Here is a 16317-nt window from a genome sequence, read left to right as displayed (position 1 = left end):
ACTAATATTTAATGAGAACTTTTTTCTGTGTCAGATACTGTTCTGGGCAATGAAGATAAAAAAGTGAGTCAAATCAGTGCTCTCAAGAGTGCTTACATTCAATAATAGGAGAGATAATATAGACACACATAAGGAAATACAAAATAAAAATAAGATAGTTTTGTGAGAGTGGAACTAGCAGTGAAAAGGGGAAATCTGGAAAGGTATGCATTATGTAGAAAGGGTTACCTGGATTTAGGTATGAAGGAATCCAGGAATTCTAAAAAGGTGGATTTGAAGGGGAATGATTATTGCTATGGGCGTGTCATATGTTCATGGCACATTCAATTCAAAATGACCAAAATACAGTACATTAAAGAAGACTGGCTAGTTCCTTTTCTCCAATGGTATTCTCATAATATTAAGGAAAATGAGGATAGTGGCCCTAGGATGTTGGGTGGGTTTTCTATGGCAAATTTCTATAGATAAGAGTCATACTGGTTATGACCTGCCTTGGTGGATGATATGCCCTGGGTCCATTTGAGTATAATGTTCTACTTAGCGTATTCTTATTAACCTATATCCTCACTCATTTTTTCTTGGTTCCTTTTAATCTCAGGGAATGAGGCCTTTTTACTTTATGGACTAACTCTGAAGCCAGAGCTTTCCATCTGTCCCAGGTCTTCAGTTACCTTATTCTTTTGATTATCCATATCATTAGTATTTTTGTCTTTTGGCCTTTTCCCCACAATTTACAAATATATTTAAGTTTTCATATTAAAAAGCAAGAATTTTTTCCTTGACTCTGTTACTTTGTACAAATTCTACTTTTTACCGCTTAATTTTTATAAAAAATAGTCTATCCTTAATACATCCACTTCTTTATCAATCAGCCAACAAGCATCTGTAGGCATTAAATGCCTATTATTGGGAGGGCACTATCTTAGGGGTTAGTATTCAGACAAAAAGAGGAAAAAAATCATCCCTGCTCAAGGGTTTACATTGTATTGTGTTAAGACAATATAAACATGTAATATACTTAACAAACATGTAATAACCCACATATGTAATATGTACATGCATATATTTATGTGCAGAATGCAAATGGAGTTTAAATATGAAGTTAATGTAAGGTAGCTAAATATAAAGTAATTAGGAAGCAATGGCACCACAGTTTGGAAGGATAAAGACAGACATTATGGAGAAGGTAGTACTTGAATTGCACCTTGAAGAAAGTAAAGGATTTTATAACAGTGAAGGAGAGGAGGAAGTGGATGGAAGATAGCCAATGTAAAATCAAGGAGATAGAATGCTATGGATGAGTAAAAAAGTTTATATTTTTTCCTAGTGATAGATATGGGAGTCATTTGTTACTGAGTAAGGAAGTGTTATGGCCTGACTTGTGCTTAAGCACAATTCATTTGTCAGTTTTTCAACATGGTAGTAGAATGCCTACAGGTGATGGCAAGAATAAAGATGTTAGATTTTTGTACTTCAAAGAGGAATGAAAGAATACATCAAAGATTCAGAGCTAGAAGGTAACTTAGAAATTACTTAACACAACTTTCTCATTTTATAGATGAAGGAATTGAAGCCTAGAGAAAGTAAGTAATTTGCTCACAGTCATAAAATGGCATAGCTGAGATTCAAATCCAGATCTTTCAACTCCCAACTAGTCTTCCTTCCAATGTGCCACAAATACGGAAGTTGCAGTGATAGACTGTTTTAATATTAGGAAAAGTTTCCTCATAATTAAAACTTTCTGGAAGTTGAATAGATTTCTTTAAGAATAGGGAATTTGGGGGCAGCTAGGTGGCGCAGTGGATAGAGCACCATCCTTGAATTCAGGAGGACCCGTGTTCACATATGGTCTCAGACACTTAACACTTCCTAGCTGTGTGGCCCTGGGCAAGTCACTTAACCCCAGCCTCAGAAAAAAAAAAAAAAAAAAAAAAAGAATAGGGAATTCCCCACAGAGGTCCTCAAGCAGAGGCAAAATGGCTTCTTGTTAATAGAGATAATGTAGAAAAAAATATTATTGAGATATGTGCTGTGCAATACATGTACCATAACAGAAGAGATGACATGTATTTGAGAAAAATGAATAGCTAACAAATAAATATGTATTGGTGTTTATTTTGCATCTAAAATAGAAAGTGCTCTAAATTTTTTGTTGAGGCAGAAATATCCCTATAACAGAGAAGGGAAACTAATTAAATTACTCAACTTAATAAAAATATCCCGTAAGAATATTCACATCTCTTGATTCAATTCTACTCACCCAACAACCTTTTTGTTTTTGTTTTTTTTTAAGTAAACTTATCCATCAGGTGAAAAATCAATATTGTTTATAAGGCTAAGTAAAGCTCCCACAAATGCCTTTTATAAATATAAAGGGCATTCTAGCTCATGAATAGTTTCTTCTGAATTTGGTTAGTGTTAATTCATTATGCAAAATGTGATCAACCCTACATTTCTGACATTCCAAGATGAAGCCCAGATTATTAAGATGAAAATCCCATCCAAGGTGTTGGCCTTGCATGAACACCTAGTCAGTTTGTTTGTTTTTGTCTAACATTACTTTCAAATCATAGATTTTTTATAAAAATGGGTTACCACAGGCAGACATGAAAATATACATACAACTAATATTTCAAAGCTGATCACACAGCCAAGAAGACTGAACACAAACCTGCAAATAGTACCTCTCCACATCTAATAGGCTTTCGTGGACGTGTCCTTGGTCCTTGCATCAGTGGCCGTTCTTGCGGCAATAAAAGGTAATTTTTAGCTTCATCCACCAGATCTCTGGAGAAAAAAGTTAACTTTATTTTAGAGGAATGAGTAACACTATCAACCTTTAATATGTTTAGGAATGACATTTGAACAAAAGCATCAAGCATATATCAAAATAAGTTACAAATGCCAGTTATAACCTAAGATAAGAACAATAATACAAGTCACATTAAAAATTGTGAAGTAGTTGTTTTTTCACTAAACATGGTTTGCTGTGTACAAATATACTTTGTTTTAATCAGTCAAGATCTCCCTTCTCATCCTAACCACTTCTTGACCCACAATGAGATCACAAGAAAAACAAAACCCATTACAAATATGTAGTCAATTGAAACACATTTTCACATTGGCCTTAAGCAAAAGAAATCTGATTCATTCTGCATTCTGATTCCTTTATTTCTATCAGATGTGTAGCACATTTCAGTGGTAATCTTTTGGAATCTTGGTTGGTTGTTAAGCTAATAAGAATTCATTACAATAGTAATCCATCACATAATATAACATTCATCTACTTCCCATACCCCCTCAAATTCCCATTCTTTGCCTCATGAAAGAGCTATATTTCTTGCAAATCTTCTAAGATTAATTCATTTTATTAGGCTACCTTCTCTCTAATCGTCCCTACCCTCTTCTCCCTATTCTTTCTCTTATATTTCCTTGATGAATGAAATGTATTTTGTATCCAACTATGTATGTCTGGTCTTTTCATCAGGAATGCTTGGAATTCCTCTATTTCATTAAAGATCCATTTCCCCCCCTGTACCATTACACTTAAGTTTTGCTTGGTAAATTATTCTTGGGCTACAAATCCATATCTTTTGTTTTTGTGGAACATCATATCCCAAAGTCCTTGCTCTTTCATAGTACTGGTGGCTATTAAATGATGTGAAATCCTGACCATGGTTCTTTGGCATTTGAAATCTTTCTTTCTGGCTGCTTGAAGTATTCTTTGACCTAGAAGTTCTGGATTTTGGCTATGATGTACCTAGGAATTTTCACTTTTTTTTTCCCAAGGGGGTGACCTCTAGTTTTAGGATATCTGGGTAGTTTTAAGATTTCTTGAAACAGGATGTTTAAATTTGTTTTTTTTTTTGTTTGTTTGTTTGTTTTGGTCATGACATTCAGATAGACTGATGATTCTTAAATTTTGTTCTCCTTGATATATTTTTCAGGTCTGTTGTTTTTGCTACAAGATAATTTTGTATTTTCTTCTATTTTCCCCCCAGCCTTTTGACTTTGTTCCAGTATTTCTTGTTTCCTCATGAAGTGTCTTCAACTTCTATTTGGTGGTACATTCTAATATTCAGGGAGTTTGCTAGTTGGGCAAGATTTTGTATCTCTTGTGCCAAGCTTAATTCACTTTCCAATTCTTGCTTCTTATTTATTTTCTCTTTTCCCCACCCCCTGCACTTTCATTTCATTTATTAAATATTTTAAACTTTTTCTCTATTTGTGACCTAGAAAAATTTATGTATGGCTATTTAGTTTGGATTTTTTCCTCTGAAAACTACTGGTTCATATCCTTTGATCATTTATCAACTGGGAATTCGAAAGGCTTCTTATAGAACATAGGATCTGAGCTGCATCTTGAAGGAAGCTAAGGAATCTAAGAGATCAAAGTGAACTCTAGTAATGGAGCGTAGGAAGGATAGATAGGATAGCATGTGCTAAGGCATAAAAATAATATGTGAAATGTCAAGTTTGGGAAACTGCTAGCATAGGCTAAACTAATTGGGAAATAAGTACACACCAAGGATAGTGATATAAATAAAGTGTGGACAGGTAAGTGGGAGCTAAATTGGTTTTTCTTTTACTCAATTACATGTAAAAAAATTTTTTTTGTAATATCTGTTAAAAAAAAGTTGAGTTCCAAATTCTCTCCCTCCTTCCTCGAGAAGGCAAGCAATTTGATATAGATTATACAGGCGAAACCATGCAAAATATATTTCCACATATAATCATACTGCAAAAGAAAAACAAAAGTAAAGTTTTTAAAAATGTGTTTTGATTTGCATTCAGGCTCCATTAGTTTTTTTTCTGGAGTTAGATAGTATTTTTCATCATAAGTCCTGTGAAATGGTCTTGAATCATTGGATTGCTCAGAAAAGCTAAATCATTCAGTTGATCTTCATACAATATGAGAGTTATTACTGTGTAAAAAAAACAGTATTACTGTAAAAAAAAATTACTATGTAAAAACATTTTACACTGGTTCTGCTCACTTCACTTTGCATCAGTTCATGTAACTTCTCAAATTTTTCTGAAACCATCCTGCTTGTGATTTCTTATTTTTTTTATAATGGCTTTTTAATTTTTGCAAATACATGCATATTTTTCAACATTGTAAAACCTTGTATTCCAAATTTTTCTCTCTCCCTCCTTCAATCTCTCCTCCCCAAGACAGCAAGCAATTCAATATAGATTAAACACATGCAATTCTTCTAAATGCATTTCTATATTCATCATGCTGAGAAAAAAAAAAATCAGATCAAAACAAAAAACAAAAAAACATGAGCAAGGGAAGAAAACAAGCAAACAAATAACAAAAAAGACGAAAATACTATATTTTGATTCACATTCAGTTTCCATTGTTCTCTCTTTGAATGCAGATGGCTCTCTCCATCAGAAGTCTATTGGAATTGCCTTGAATCACCTCACTCTTGAAAAGAGCCACATCCATCACAGTTGATCATCAATAATTTTGTTGTTGCTGTGTACAATGTTCTCTTAGTTCCACTTATTTCACTTAGGATCAGTTCGTGCAAGTCTTTTCAGGTTTTTCTGAAATCAGTCTGTTCATCATTTCTTATAAAACAATAATATTCTATTATATTCATATACCATAACTTATTCAGCCATTCTCCAATTGATGGGCATCCATTCAAGTTTCCAGCTCCTTGCCACCACAAAAAGGGCTGCTAAAAAACATTTTTACAAATATGGGCCTTCTTCCTTTTTTTATGATCTCTTTAGGATACAGACCCAGATGGCAGAAATTAGATATGGATCCACACTTAACACCATATACCAAGATAAGATCAAAATGGGTCCATGATTTAAGCATAAAGAATGAGATCATAAATAGATTAGAGGAACAGAGAACAGTCTACCTCTTAGACCTGTGGAGGAGGAAGGAATTTATGACCAGAGGAGAACTAGAGATCATTACCGATCACAAAATAGAAGATTTTGATTACATCAAATATTGGGAAAATATTTTTACAGTTAAAGGTTCTGACAAAGGTCTCATTTCCAAAATATATAGAGAACTGACCCTAATTTATAAGAAATCAAACCATTCTCCAATTGATAAATGGTCAAAGGATATGAAGACAATTCTCAGATGATGAAATTGAAATTATATCCACTCATATGAAAGTGTTCCAAATCATTTCTGATCAGAGAAATGCAAATTAAGACAACTCTGAGATACCACTATACACCTGTCAGATTGGCTAAGATGACAGGAACAAATAATGATGAATGTTGGAGGGGATGTGGGAAAACTGGGACACTAATACATTGTTGGTGGAGCTGTATAAGAATCCGGCCATTCTGGAGAACAATTTGGAAATATGCCCCAAAAGTTATCAAACTGTGCATACCCTTTGATCCAGCATTGCTGTTATTGGGCTTATATCCCAAAGAAATACTAAAGAGCGGAAAGGGACCTGTATGTGCCAAAATGTTTGTGGCAGCTCTTTTTGTTGTAGCTAGAAACTGAAAGATGAATGGATGTCCATCAATTGGAGAATAGTTGGGTAAATTATGGTATACGAAGGTTATGGAATATTATTGCTCTATAAGAAATGACCAGCAGGACGAATACAGAGAGGTTTGGAGAGACTTATATGAACTGAAGCTGAGTGAAATGAACAGAACCAGAAGATCACTATACACTTCAACAACAATGCTGTATGAAGATGTATTCTGATGGAAGTGGATATCTTCAACATAAAGAAGATCCAACTCACTTCCAGCTGATCAATAATGGACAGAAACATCTACACCCAGAGAAGGAACACTGGGAAGTGAATGTAAATTGTTAGCACTACTGTCTATCTACCCAGGTTACTTATACCTTCAGAATCTAATACTTAACGTGCAACAAGAAAATGGTATTTACACACATATATTGTATCTAGGTTATACTGTAACACATGTAAAATGTATGGGATTGCCTGTCATCTAGAGGAGGGAGGGGAAAATTTGGAAAAAATGAATACAAGAGATAATGTTATAAAAAAAAATTACTCATACATATATACTGTCAAAATTTTTTTTATAATTATAAAATTTAAAAAAAAAAAAAAAAAAAAAAGGATACAGACCCAGTATAGACACTGCTGGACCAAAGGATATGCACAATTTTATAGTCCTTTGGGCATAGTTCCATATTTTTCTCCAGAATGGTTAGATCAGTTCACAACTCCAATAACAATGTATGAGTGTCCCACTTGTGATTTCTTATATAGCACAAAAGTGTCCCATCACAATTTGTTCAGCTATTCCCCATTTGATGGGCATCCCCTCAATTTCCAATTCTTTACCACCATAAAAAGAGTTGCTATAAATATTTTTGTGCATATAGGTATTTTTCCTTTTCCTATAATTTCTTTAATATACAGACTTAGTAATGGTTTAGCTGGGTCAATGGAGACACATAGTGTTATAGCCCTTTGGGCATAGTTCCAAATTACTCTCCAGAATGGTTGCACCAGCTCAAAACTCCACCAACAATGCATTAATGTACCAATTTTTCCACACTCCTTCCATTTACCTTTTGTTAATATGAGCCTTGTTAGTATTAGGTGGTAGAACACCATGTTTCTTAAAAATTACACCTTACTTTTTTTCAATCAACAAAAACCTGCTTTTTCCCCCTTTCCCCCACAAACTGAAAACAAAAGAAAAAAGCCCTGTTGCATGTATAGTCAAGCAAAAAAAAAAAAAAAAAAAAAAAAAAAGCAAAAAAAAAAAAAGAAAACAAACCACGTAATACATATATATACATAAATATACATATATAAATATATATCTATATGAACATATTAATGTAATAAATATATACAAAAAAAATCTCTTATCAGGAGGTAGGTTTCATCCCTGTCCTCTCAAATGATAGTTGGCCATTACAATGATCAGTTCTAAAATCTTATCAAAATTGTCTTTACAATATTGCTGTCATCATATAAATTGCTGTTCTGATTCTTCCTACTTCGCTCTAGTGATGGACACATCCCCAGCTGATTGACAATCACTCAGATTCCCATTTTTTTGATACTTCAAAAAAGAACTATAAATGTCTTTGACTTTTTTTAGATAGTTTGTTTTGGTTAGAGTGAAATTCCTTCCAATTTCCCCTTCTCCCATATTTTCTTGTTGAGTGGTATGTATGTTGTGTGTGTGTGTATGTAATATTCCCTCCTCTGACCACTTTAGATGAGAATGAGGTTCACATGGTCAGGTCTTCCTTCTTTGTGCAGACTTCTATTTGTGCATCTCAATTTATGTGACATAATTTTTCCTGATCTTCCTTTACCTTAGTATATTCCTTTTCTCCTCTCTTTTCATAATTCTTTTAAGATCAAGACATAATAGAAGCACTCTTGAGTCCTTTCTCTAAGTAGATTCCCTCTATTACTATTAATAATAGTAAGGGGATGCCATCTCCAGAAAATTGGGTCCTTGTTTAGTTATTTATGATTGTTCACTTCCTATTTTTGACCTTCAGAATTTCTCTGGTCTTTATCAGAAATGCTTGGAATTCCTCTGTCCCATTCTGCTTCATGCTCCAGTAATTTTATATTTGCCAGCAAGCCTATATCCTTTGCTTTCTGGAATATCATATTCCAAGCTCTCTGTTTCTTCATAATGGTAACTGCTAATCATGCATGACTCTGACTGTGGCCCTTTAGTACTTGAATTTTTTTCTCTTTACCTGGTTACAGTATTTTTTCTTTGATCTGGAAGTTTTGGACTTTGACTATGTTTCTGGGTGTTTTCATTTTGAACTCTTTCTTTCAGATCAGCAAGATCTGTCACATCAGGCTAAGGGTGGAACACATATCCACTTTGCCCTTGTTTTTAAGAGAGCTGGGCAGTTTTCTTTTAAGATTTCTTGAAATATATCTCAGTTCTTTGTCAAGTTCAAGTTCTCCAATTATTCTTAAAGAAACTTTTTCTCTTTGATCTGTTTTTGCTATAATTACTTTATGCCCTTTTGACTTTTAGTATTTCTTTTTGCTTCATGAAGTCAATTGGCTTTTATTTTTCTACATTTGTTTAGACACACACACACACTCTCGTATACATACATACATATATATATATATGTGTATATGTATATATATATATATGGAGAAATTAATTCTGTTTTGGAGTTATTTAAGCAGTAACTGGTAATGTGGAGTTGGACTTTAGGAAAAAGATGATAGCTTATATATAGGAGTATAGAAGATGGTATAATGCATGAAAATAAGATATCAAGAAAGTGAAAAACAGACTTACACAATGGGAAATATATGAAGAAGAAGCTATGGTGATTAATCATGACTTAAGAAGAACTAGTTTTCTACTTCTTGGCAGAGAGAGATGAACTAGAGGTGAAGAATGAGATATACATTTTCTGACAGTCAATGAGTTAATTTCTTTTGCCTGACTATACTTAATTATTACAAAGAGGGATTTCCATGCAGGGAAGAAGAGTTGGTGGGTAGTGAGAGTGTTGAAGGGAGAGGAGGAGAGAGGGAGGAAGGAAGAAAAGAAGGAAGCAAGACAAGTCTCAAAAAAAATGAAAGAAAACAGAGGAAGAGTCAAACATGTAGGAAGTAGGAGATAGCAACATCATGGAAGCAAAATAAATCCAGAGGAAGGGGGTAACTGATAGTGTCAAAGGTCAAAAAGAGAAGTGAGACAAAAAAATAAGCAAATGTTATGTAATATAAATATATATAACATATATATTTATACTTATGAAAATATATGTAAAAATCATATTTAATATGTAAGAGAACATTGATAATCTTAGAGAGCAGAATTTCAATTGAGTAATAAGGTCTGAAATAATACAAATGGTTGAGAGATAATGAAGATGACTTTTTTCTAGGAGTCAGAATTTGAACCTAGGTTTTCAGATTTCATATACAGCTCTTTTTTATCACTCTAAATTAACTTGAATTGGGAAGTCATTGTGTTCAAAAGGATATAAATTTATATATTTAAGTTTTCAGGGGCTGAAGATAGGGGTTGGGGTTGAGTGGAAGATTGTGAATCAAATTCAGAACTCCTTGACAAAGAAGGGAAAATGATCTAAAGACATGATATAGATGTACTGAATCTCAGAGAAGTGGATAAGAACTTCAAAAGGTGGCAAATCAATGATCTAAAGTGGCAATAGCTTCTTTTCTAATATGTCAGAAGTTCTGAGAGAAAGAATAGTCAACAGAGGATAGAGATTCAGGTTTCCATAATCAATAGAAAATAGAAAAATGTGTGAGGCAAAGGAAATAAAGATGTAGAATTTGTTAACTTCCCTTAAGAGCAAGAATTTTAGAAGGCATGATGAAACAGGATATGAATTGTGCAAGAAGACAACTGAGGGCTAAGAGTATAAGGATAAATGTCTGGTGGAAAGGATTTTTGTGTTAATGATTGAATCAATGATAATCATAAGCAAAAGGGGAACAGAAACAGAAAGTGTGCTTGCTGGAGGATGGGAAAAAAACTGACTGTAACTCCTGCTCTCCAGGATCCTGTAATCACAGATTAGTGAGTGTGGAGGAAACAGCTCCAACTTTCATAACTGGTCATTCCAAATACCCAGCAGCTGGGCATAAAGGTAGAAGGTGGATATGGCAGGTAGTTCTATATCTAAGAATCAATGAATAACTAGCATTGGCTCCTTGAGACTGGACTAATGATACTCTCAGAGCCATCGTCATACCCTCATTCTAAGATTATGGAGACACAGAAAATACCCAGTATATAGAACAAGCACTACTCCCCCTCCCCACCTTTCCCATCTCTGATTCTTTTACTAGACCTTCTGATATGTATTATTGCATAAGGCTCAGGTTTTCTTTTTTTTCTTTTTGTGAGATAATTGGGTTAAGTGACTTGCCCAGAGTCACACAGCTAGTAAGTATTAAGTGGCTGAAGCTGGATTTGAATCCAGGCCCTCCTGACTTCTGGGCTGGTGCATCTAGCTACCCCACTAGGCTCAGGTTTTATGACAGAACTTTGATTCCTTTAGGGCATCTCTAGTTTCAAAACAACATTCTTTTCTTAAAAAAAAAAAAAAAAAAAAAAAAAAAATATATATATATATATATATATATATATTTATTTATTTATTTTTAAAATTTTATTTATTTATAATTTTTTTCACAGTATATATGCATGAGTAATTAAAAAAAAATAATATTATCCCTTGTATTCATTTTTCCAAATTATCCCCTCCCTCGCTCTACTCCCTCCCCTTGATGACAGGCAATCCCATACATTTTACATATGTTACCATATAACCTAGATACAATATATGTGTATAAATACCATTTTCTTGTTGCCCATTAAGTATTAGATTCCGAAGGTATAAGTAACCTGGATAGATAGACAGTAGTGGTAACAATCAAAACAATATTCTAAGATAGCAAGAAAGAAGGAATATATAGATGACATTCTAGCTGTGGAACAAGTAATCAGTTTCCTATCCTTGAGTCCTTATAAGCATTGGCTCTCCAATAAATTTGGAACTTTAATGCTTTGGATCTCTAACAGATGTAAATCTCTTTCTGGAAGCTTGAAATCTGAGATCTCTAATGGATAAGAATTTTCTCTGGGACAGAATCTCTACTATCTATGGTTTCCTTGATATTCAGAATTTCTTATGGTTATAAGATTGTTGATGCAAATGATGATTGGGAGTGAATATCTGAAGACAATTCAAGTGCAGAATCAACTACATAACTTCATGAAATGTTCACTAGTGCAAAAGCTTCTTAATTAATCCAAAGAAAATTATATTTATCAGATTTTAGCAAAAGAATTGTCTCTCTAAATCCAAAATTGCCTTAAAATCTTCAATTTGCTCAATAAGCATTTATTATTAAAATTGTAAAAAATCTACCTTTTGACTTCATTGCTACTTTTATATCAGTAAGTATCATAATACAAAAACTAAAAGAATAGAATAATCTAACTCCTCCCCTTCCAAACTTTCTCTTCTTGACACTATCCTAGAAGAAAAATGTATAAACAATGACCTGGTTTTAGCACTAAGAAATATAATGTACAGGAAGTAGAAATAAATACAAGAAAGAAAAGAAAATATCAATGTTTTATTGCTCAGTTTCTTCCCGGCAATGAATATTCTTACCTGCATTCTTCATCACTTTTGATGAGAGGGTCAGAGCCTACTGTACCCACCAGGAACTTGGGACTAAGCAAAGGTAGACGAACATGCTGCAGCACCTATAAGATAAATATTACTAAAGGTACCAGTCTACAATTTGTACATACAATTGACTGCATGACTCAGGATAACTATGTTCTTCAATTCTGCTTTCAATTATACTGTGATCTAATTGGAAATGATGAAATAGAAAAAAGATGACGACATCTCTAAGATAAGGATTTATAAAGGCATGGATAAGAATCACAAAAGTTGAGAAAATCTAAAGGGGTTATACTTTGAAGTGACTAGTCATACTGCTGAAATCCAGAAATATGCTAAAATAATTTTTTTCAAATAGCTGACAAAGTGATGCAAATATAATATAATCAATTCTACTTCTTTATTTCAAGTACTTTGTTATTTTGAGTTTTTGATAGAGCATATACAATTCTCTTGAGCTTATATAAATGAACCTAAACAAAATTTACAGTTCTGAATAAAATTTGGTTAACTCACTAGAGACTATACAAATTAATTAAAGTGGTTCTCAAATGTTTTTACCCTGAAGCTACCCAGGTTCCATATTAGCCCTTTATTTCCTTTTCCTCCTTTCCCACCCTCCAATTCTAAAGAATATCAGGATTTCCAAGTTGCTGGGGGAAAAAACTATGAAATTTACATTTACCCTTATATAACAATTTCAGACTCCATAGAAGCATAAATCATTCTAAATATTCTTTGGCTCAGTCAGTGCTATTATTAGTGCTAATATTAGAAAAAAAATCTTTAGATTTTTTTCATGTTAAATAAAGCACTGAACCTAAAGTCAGAACGACCTGAGTTCAAATTCAGACTCAAAACTTAACACTTACTAGCTGTGTGACACAAGGTAGGTCACTCAGACTCAACTGCCTTGTCAAAATAAAAAGCAAAAACCAAAACTCTTTCATGGTTCAAATTTAAAATCAAATTTCTTCCTCTAATGTAAAGGAGATCCTTACATGAACTTTTCCATTATTACCTGTGGAAGTTGGGGCCGTCTTTCTTGAATACTGTATTTAACCCAGGCCATCACAGCATTGAATACCTGTTCTTCACTTCGTACATTTAGTTCATCACTGGATATAATATCAATGAGTTGGTTGGCTGGAAGTAGCATAAACTCCTCACTTTCCATCACCTTTTTAAAAGTTGGCAAAGATAAAATGAAAACATTTGCAGTCAGAGATTACTGTGATGAAATCAGCATTTTAGTGTAAAAATTATTAACTTGTTTCAGTTTGAATCAACATTAGGCCATGATACATAAGAAAGGCCAAAATTAGAATTATGGAATCTTGTTAACATGTCTTAAACAAAGAAGGGCTAGAGATCAGAACTTTGATTTCAATGAAGGGCATTTCTAACTCTCTCTAAAAATGTAAGTTGATATCTTCTTTGGAATTTGTAATCTTAAAGAATAGAATAGAACATTGAAAAGTTAAGTGATTTACTTATGTGGTACTTGAAAACCCAAGAATTCCTAATATTCACAAAACCAGATTATTTCATAGCAGCAAATGTTTGACGAAATAAGTTGTACTCCTTACCTGACACATGAATTCCCTCTACAATAAACCTTTGAATGACTCCAAATATTAGAAAATTTTTAATAAGAATGATAGCTACCACATTTTAAAATTAGCTAAGTGCAAAATTATATTATCTCATTTGAACAACTCAAATTATTAGAAAGTTCTGCGTCTAATATGGCCAAATCAGCTAAAATTCTTCTAATTTTGATTCTTTGGTTGGAATGTTTCCTTCCAAGATTACGCTAAGTCTAGTCCTTTCACTGACAATCCTTTAAATATCTGAAGACTATCATTATTATACTCTACATCTTCTCTTCTCTAGGCAAAAAAAAAAAAAAAAAAAAAAAAAATGTTTCTCCATAGAATGGTTTTGAAGTCTCTGAAGACTTAATCTGCAATATATAGGAAGAAAAGGTGATCAGAAAATTCAAATACAGCAGAAAAAGTCAAGAAGGGTGAGGGCTTAGAAAAGACCACCCCATTTGTCAATTAAAAGATCACTGGCAATTTCGAGGAGAGCATTTTTAGCTGAATGATGATACTGGAAGCTAAACTACAAAGAGTTTAGAAAAAGATAAAAGAGAAGTACAAACATTAGAGAGAAAAAGAGAACTTTTTCTAAGAATCTTGTTGAGAAAGGGAAGAAAGTGTTAGCATGATACCTTGAAAGGATAGTAGAACCTGGTGGGATTTTTTTTTAAGGATGAGGAAGCCCTAGATATGTGTGAAAGCCTTAGAAAAGAAACCAGTAGACAAGGGGATTTTGAACATTATTTAAAAAAAATTAAATTTAGTAAGGTTGAGAACAAGAAGAAAATAAAGAGACTGGAGACAATTGCTAATGCAGACAATAGGATTACAGATGACAATAATAAGCAGAATTACTCAGTTCTTATTTTGTATCAGTTTTCTTTTTCAAGGAGATAATCAATCTGAGAAGGATTGAAGAGAATTCTGTGAACAGAAGGTTGGAATCCAAGGTAAGAGCAGAAAAAGTAAAAGAGCTTTGTATTCAAAATGAGTTATGGGAACCAGGCCTGCTTGAAGTATATATAAAAACCAGAATTTGTGCTTACTCAACTGTTGGCTAGTTAATTTCATTTCAGAAGTAGACAATAAAGAAAAAATATTTACTCAACATTTGAAAAAAAAGTTATAAAAAGAATTCTTTGAAAACATTTAAAAAGGAAAATAGTGATCATTAAGAGGTAGTATACTGTTGTGAAGAATGAGTTATATAAGATTAACAATTTCCCTTTCTGACAGGATTATTGAAGTACATAGAATATCTTGATCTGAACACGAAGCATCTGAGAGAAAAAAATCTCTCTTATTCACTTGTGAAAAAGATGGAGAGATCTATTAGAGTTAGACTGAGTGCTAGACTGAATGAGTTAACCAAGAGTTAACCACTGGGTTAATGTCAACTCTAAAGGAAGTTATTAGAGGATTATGTCAAGGCACATCTTGGTTCTATCAATCTTTAATTAGTGATTTGACTGAATGCATAGATAATATGATAATCGAAAATTTATAGATAATAAGAAACTAGGGAGAGCAGATAACATGTTAGATAGGATTAACAAGAAAGGCAGGATAGTATAGTGCCTAGCTGATTAAACTGTGGTTTGTGACCCCATACGAGGCTTTCATGAAATTATGATTATTAGTAAACCTTTGATTTGTATACTTATTTTATACACCTATATATCTGGAGTCACATAAAACTTTGTTGGGCAAAAAGGGGTCATAAGTGGAAAAAGTTTAAGAAGCACTGGAGTAGATAGAGTTGGCTTTATAATGAGGAAGAGAAGACTGAAGTTCAAACCTCATCTATGACACAGTATGACCCATCTAAAACTCTAAGATGCATATAATACCTGATGATTTATTCTTAGTATGGTTCCTGGCATGTAAGTTTAGTACATTTATATACTAATGAATGAATTCACAAGGGAGTTTATGGTCTATTACACAGTCCTGGTTAGGCCTCATTTGGAATAGTACACATAGTTTAAGATTCTATATTTTAGGAAGGACACTGATAAACTACAGCAGGTCCAGATGATCACTGCCACGTGAGAGGGTGGGAAATTATTCCATTCAATGAAGATATTGCAGATATTTATTTACAGAATACTGAGCTGCCTTTAAGTAAGTTTAAGTCTGTAACATGGAAGAAAAATTTGCCTAGTTTTGCTTGGACTTAGGTGATAGAACCTGAATACACACTGCTGACTAGCGTGATAGAATTATGGGTTATAGAAGCAGATTTTGACTCAATGTAAGGAATAATTTTCTAACAAAGCCAACTGTGTAGACAAGTGACACGATCCTTGTCGATTAAAATTTAGGTTTGATTGTCAAGTCATTTTTTGCAGGTAATTTCAGAAGTCTTTTGATGAATAGCAGCACTACTGGGATGGATGTATTATCTTCCAAATATTATGTAAATGTATTATTTTTGAAAGAGCTAATATACAATTAAATTTTTTTCATATGTTAGTTAAAAAAAGATTTTTGCTTGATATTCATTTTCTAGAACAGCTATAGTTTGGTGCACTTGAGTTCATT

At 33.1% G+C, this 16317-nt stretch overlaps 1 protein-coding gene across 1 annotated transcript in view; it reads right to left on the bottom strand.

Moving 5' to 3' along the window:
• The window catches only part of KLHL20 (kelch like family member 20), a 62582-nt gene that overhangs the window by 20363 nt on the left and 25902 nt on the right, over positions 1-16317 (bottom strand). The window contains exons 4-6 of the mRNA XM_074308377.1: positions 13191-13349; positions 12152-12246; positions 2672-2787 (exon numbers count right to left, since the gene is read on the bottom strand). Coding sequence (XP_074164478.1) covers positions 2672-2787; positions 12152-12246; positions 13191-13349 — 370 coding nt within the window. The remainder of the gene's footprint in view (positions 1-2671; positions 2788-12151; positions 12247-13190; positions 13350-16317) is intronic.

The sequence above is a fragment of the Sminthopsis crassicaudata genome, chromosome 4, assembly GCF_048593235.1.
Source record: "Sminthopsis crassicaudata isolate SCR6 chromosome 4, ASM4859323v1, whole genome shotgun sequence".
NCBI lineage: Eukaryota > Metazoa > Chordata > Mammalia > Dasyuromorphia > Dasyuridae > Sminthopsis > Sminthopsis crassicaudata.
Note: the sequence above shows the minus strand (reverse complement) of the source record. Positions and strands in the feature narration are given on the sequence as shown.